This window comes from Capricornis sumatraensis, chromosome 10, assembly GCF_032405125.1.
Source record: "Capricornis sumatraensis isolate serow.1 chromosome 10, serow.2, whole genome shotgun sequence".
Lineage (NCBI taxonomy): Eukaryota > Metazoa > Chordata > Mammalia > Artiodactyla > Bovidae > Capricornis > Capricornis sumatraensis.
The window spans coordinates 62,295,881-62,301,880 of record NC_091078.1 but is presented as its reverse complement, the minus strand read 5'-3'; the positions used below and the strand labels follow the sequence as shown (position 1 = coordinate 62,301,880).

General features: G+C 45.3%; 1 protein-coding gene across 1 annotated transcript in view; it reads left to right on the top strand.

The window, feature by feature from the left end:
- Positions 1-406: 406 nt before the first annotated feature.
- Positions 407-6,000, top strand: part of IRAK2 (interleukin 1 receptor associated kinase 2) — a 54,304-nt gene continuing 48,710 nt past the window's right edge. The window contains exon 1 of the mRNA XM_068982463.1: positions 407-529. Within this exon, the coding sequence (XP_068838564.1) occupies positions 436-529 (94 nt within the window). The 5' untranslated portion in view covers positions 407-435. The remainder of the gene's footprint in view (positions 530-6,000) is intronic.

Below are 6,000 nucleotides of genomic sequence, written 5' to 3'. Positions count from 1 at the left end.
CCATGGGGTCGCAACGAGTCCGACACGACTGAGGGACTTCACTGACTATTCACTCACTATAGCAGGTTATTAATAGACTATCTCTTGAATGAGTCGAATGTGGCTGAGGGGCTAAAGCCCTGGAGGTGGAGTCAGAAGGTCTCTGGGGATCATCACTGGATTCCCTTGTGGTCTTAAAGGTGTTTTCTCTCTCCTCTGGGCCTGTTTCTCGCCCGGGCTCTGACAGACTTGGTTTTTCAGCCACTGGTCAAGCCGGCTGGGCGGCGTCGCGCCCCCAGTGTCCGCCAGGGGGCAGTCGCACACAGGGCCGGCCCCGCCCACTTCCCGGCGGCGCGCGGTGGGTGGACCCACGAGCCCACGGGTACAGAAGCGGAGACCTGCCCGCGTCGGACTCAGTTGTCAGGCCGCCTGCCCGCCAGCCCTCAGAGCCTGGCCATGTCCTGCTACATCTACCAGCTGCCCTCCTGGGTGTTGGACGACCTGTGCCGCAACATGGACACGCTGAGCGAGTGGGACTGGATGCAGTTCGGTGAGTGGTCCTTTCTGCGACCCCACTAAGCCCCCTCCCCGGGTGTCTACTGTGGTCCTTGATGTCAAGGGCTCTCTCTGCTGCTTTCCTGGGCCCGGGCCTCCCTGTGTATCCTCAGGCAGGCGCTGCCCCTTCTCTGTTGGTGATCTGAAAGGTTTGAGGTGATCTCAGACGATTTCTGCTGTTAGTCTGTCGCTAAGTAATGACCGGCTGCACTTCTCTGTTTACGGTAAAGCTGAAAATCATTGCTGTCAGCAATGACTGGTGCTTACTGTGTGCCCGGCCCTGACGCAAGCACCTGACACGGATGATCTCATTTAATTTTCACAGCAACCTGTAAAGTGCATATTTCTCTTACCCCATCTTACAGACCAGGAAAAGGATTTAGAGGTAGAGGGCAGCCACTTGTGAGAGTCACTTGTGACTCGCGGTTCCTAAGAGGCGGAGTTGGCTTTAAACCCCAGCGTCTGGCTCCGCCAGGACATCCTTAACTCCTTGGTGTATTTTCTTTGTTTGCCCCTGGTGATTGACTGAGGGCTTGGCATTATGGGGCATGCTGAGCGTGTGGTCCTCAGGCACCCAAACAGAGGTCCGTACTCCAGGCTCCACCAGATCCAACTGGTGACTTTGGCAAGTTACTTAACCTTAATCTGAGTCTCAGTTTCTTAATCTGTAAACTGGAGGTAGTTGTGAGGAATGAAAATTATATAGAAAGCTCTTGACACTTGTGTGTCAGAGTTTCTTGTAAGTATTAAGGAAGTATTAACAATGACCATTCTTAGTTTTTTTTTTTTTTAAACCGTGCGACTGGTGCCACTTTATTTGAAAGGTAATATCTGTATTTTAAAAAACTGAGATTATGATATATACCATTTGAACAAAGAATGTAATATTTATGTATGGTGGAAAGAATAATAAAATGAACATGCATGTTGTTGTCCATTCAGTTTGAGGAAATAATATATACTTTAACCTAGTAGTTCTTAACCAGGGGCAATTTTGACCCCTTTAGGGAACATTTCTAATGTCTGGAGACATTTTTGGTTGTCGCAGCTTGGGGGGTATAGTGAGTAGATGCCAAGTGTGTCGGTAGCTCAGTTGTGTCTGACTCTTCGCGACACCATGGACTGCAGCCAGGCTTCTCTGTCCATGGAATTCTCCCAGCAAGAATACTGGAGTGGGTTGCCATTTCCTTCTCTAGCGGATCTTCCCAACGCAGGGATCGAACCCAGGCCTTCTGCACTGCAGGAGATTCTTTACCGTCTGAGCCATCCAGGGAAGCCAAGGATGTTGGTAATTGTCCTACAACACACAAAACAGCCCCCTCCTCAAAGAATTATCCAGCCTAAAGTGTCAGTAGTGCTGAGGTTCAGAAGTCCTGCTTTAAACCAATCACAAAAATAATACATGCTTATTGCAAAATACTGAGGGAAACAAAGATTAGTTCAAACTCTGCTGCTCAGTGATGCTATTCCTATCATTTGGGTGCCGATAATAATAATAACAACAGCAGCCGGGAACATGAATTACTAACCATGTTCCAGCAGAGTGCTCGGTGTCTTATACCTTCTAGTCTTTTTTTTCCCCTAAGCATATTTATTTATGAATATACATTTTCCAAAAATCACATAATTTTGTACATTCTACTAGCCTACTTTTTTCACTTACGCTGTATCACGATTATTTCTCCTTGCCAAGCAGTATTCTTTAGCGACACAGACTTCAATTTTTATTCAGTGTGTATTTTTATTAACTGTTTAGTGGAAAAAAATAGCAGATGTACTAGGTTAAATGAACAAATCAGGCCCCTAAAAAGTTGTATCTTTCCCTTCCCTGGTCCTCAGCCTCCCCTTTCCTCCCTGCAGAAGCAGTCCCTTGGTAACACATCAGGGCATCTCTGAGAATATCTGTCATCATCTGATTTTCTAGACCGCATTGTGACCCTTTGCCCAGATGATCTTCGATCTAACTACTTTTGACTGTTTCCTGGGTCATGGACAAACACTTTATGTAAGAGACTCTAGTTTTTTCCGTGTTGGCCTCAGTTATGAAGGCCAGAACAACTTCTGTTTCTAGGATATTAATTTAGAAGGCACTCTTGTGAAGTTCTTCCTCTTTTTTTTAAACTAAAAAATTTAAAAATTGAATTATAGTTGATTTACGGTGTTGTAACTTCTGCTGAAAAGCAAACTGATTTAGTTATATATATTTATATATTTTTTAAAAATTCTTTTCCATTGTGGTTTATTACAGGATATAGGATATAGTTCTCTGTGCTATAAAGTAGGACCTTGTTGTTTATCCATTTAATATATAACATTTTGCATCTGCTAATCCTCAACTCCCAATCCATCCTTCCCCCATGCCCCTCCCTCTTGGCAACAAGTCTGTTCTCCATATATGATGATTAAAAAACAGCACAACTTCATTGAGATATAATTCACCTACCATGCAGTTCACACATTTAAAGTGAACAATCCAATCACATCTAGTATATGCAAAGTTGTATATCCATTTCCATATCAATCTTAGAACATTTTAATTACCCCAGAAGGAAACCCTATACCCCTCAACCATCTCTCCCAACACCCCCAAACACACCTCCTGTTTTCCCCCAGCTTTAGGCTTTGCCTGTTTTGGACATTTCATATAAATGGAATAAATCATAAAATATGTACTCCCTTGCAACTGACTTATTTAGCACCTTTCTACAGTTCATCCATATTTTAGTGTGTATCAGTGCTTAATTTCTTTTTATTTATTACTGAATAATATTCCATTGTATGGAGGTTCTTCATTTTATTTATTCATCTGACAGCTGATGGACATTTGGGGTTCTTTCCACTGTTTAACTATTATGAATAATCCTTCTGTGTACATTTGTGTCCGTCTTTGTGTGGCTGTATGTTTTCATTTCCCTTGAGTAGATACCTAGGAGTGGAATTACTGAGTCACAGCATAACTATGTTTAACACTTTGAGGAAGTGTTACACTGTTTTCAGAAATGCATTTACCATTTTACATTCCCACCAGCTCTGTATGAGGGTCCCGATTTCTCCATGTCCCCCTCCATCCAAGCACTTGCTACTGTCCGTCTTTCTGAGTTTCTAGCCATCTGAGGAGCCATTCGAGGAGGTATGAAGTGATTTCTTGCTGTGGTTTGGTTTGCATTTCCATAATGACTAATGATATTGGGTGTCTCTTCATGTGCATTTGTACATCCTCTGTGGAGAATACTTCTGACCCCTTAGACTCTGGAGACACCAGAATTGCTCAAGGTCCTCAGAGGCTTCCCATTGTGATTTAGGTTATAATCCAAATTCCTCACCAGGCCCATCCCAATGTGAGCTCCACTGACTTTTGTGTGACTCTCCTCCCACACCCAGCTCTTGCTCACCCTGCTCCAGCTATGCTAGCCTCCTTGGTCCAGACTCAGGGCCTTAGTACTTGCTGTTCCCTCTGTCTGGGACATTCTTCCCCCATCTTCCCCAGGGCTGTTTTTCTAGTCTCTTTTAGACTTCTATTGCTGCTATAACCAATTACCACAATTGAATGGTTTAAAAACAGCCTTTATTGTGTTACAGTTCTGGAGGTCAGAAAGCCTAAAATCAAGGTGTTGGCAGGGCAGCTGTCCTTGCAGAGGCTCTAGAGGAGAATCTATTTCCTTGGTTTTGCCAGCAAAAAGCAAAGAGTACTCCAGTACTCTTGCCTGGAAAATCCCATGGACGGGACAGCCTGGTAGGCTGCAGTCCATGGGGTCGCTAAGAGTCGGACTCGACTGAGCGACTTCACTTTCGCTTTTCACTTTCATGCATTGGAAAAGGAAATGGCAGGCATTTCTCCAGGCAACCCACTCCAGTGTTCTTGCCTGGAGAATCCCAGGGACGGGGGAGCCTGGTGGGCTGCCGTCTATGGGGTCGCACAGAGTCGGACACAACTGGAGTGACTTAGCAGCAGCAGCAGCAGAGGCTGCCTGCATCCCTTGACCTGTGGCCCCTCTTCCACTGTCAAAGATAACAGGGTAGCACCTCCAGCTCTCTCTACCTCTGCTTCTGTAGTCTTCCCTGAATCGGACACTCCTGCCTCCTGCATATAAGGACCATATAAGGCTGATTCAGATAATCCAGGATAGTCTTATCTCAAAGCCCTTAACTTAATGCCATCTGCAAACTCCCTTTTGTCATGTAAGGTGCCATATTCACAGGTTTTGGGGTTTAGGACACTGACATCTTTGAGGGGCATAGTCTGTCAGTTCTCAATTCATATGCCACCTTGTTTGAGAAGCTGACCCTGTCCCCCTTTCTTTTTTTTTAATCTCAGCTCTATGTTTTATTTTCTTCATTTCTCTTAACATGCTATGACCCTGTTCCTTATTTGTCTATGTTTGTCTGTCCCCAGAGAATGTGAGCGCCATCAGGGCAGGAACATCACCTATCTGGTTTGCTTCTGTATTCTTAGTGCCTGGGGCAGTGCCTGGCCAGTGCAGACACTCAGTACCACTTGAGTGAATGATGGGCTGAAGGATGTGGGAATGGTGAGGACGTAAGATGGCCTGGAGCCCCGTGGTCAGCCAGCTGTCTGTGCTGAGTCAGAGGTCACTGGGCTGGGAGCCAGCCATGGCCCCCAGGTAACAGCTCCTTGCCAAGGCAGCACTTCATGGTTTTCTGTTCAGCACAAGTAATCATGATTGTTCTTCCAGCCCTAAAGAGTCTCAGCTTCTGCGAGTCTCCTTTTTTTGTTGTTGAAGTTGAAAGACCTTACTGCAAATTCCACAATTTATTCTTTTTTTTTTCTTTAATGGCATTCTAGCTTTTTACTATTACAGATAAAGCCAGTTGTTTTAGAAGCGATCATCCTTTAGGGCAGATTGTGATACTGGGGAATGGAGGTGGAAAAATCCATAAAGTGATTCAAAAATCATACAGTCACAAATACGCAAACTCTTTGGATTTGACAATTTTGGCAGATATTGTTTGCCTCCTGTTTGTTTCCCTATGATGGTGACTGCATTGATGTTTCCCCTTGGGGGAAAACAGCCTTCTTACTGTTTCGCTCATTCCAGGTGTATTCTGAGGGGTCCTGGGGCAGGGATTCCTTTGTTAGGTGGCTCCCCTTCCTCCTCTCTCATGCATGCACCAGTCTTCGTGTACAGCCCTGCTTTGTCCATGCCCAGCTGTGTGACTTCAGGCAAGTGACTGCCTCTCTCTGAGCCTTTAGTTTCCTCATCTGTAAAATGGGGATGAGTTGCTGAGAGGCTTAGGGTACAAGACATTCTCCCTTTTCCTCAACCAGGAAGGAGTCTGGTTAGTCCAGACAAGAAGCACTTCATCCAAGGGTGGATCATTTCAGGAGACTGTTCCCTCTCTGCTCCAGAGAGCTTTGAAGATGGGCAAGGTTTTCTCCTGTGTCCTGCAGGACTCAGGATCCCAGACCAGGAGGGATGGTCATCATGTACTGTTAACCTTCGGGGA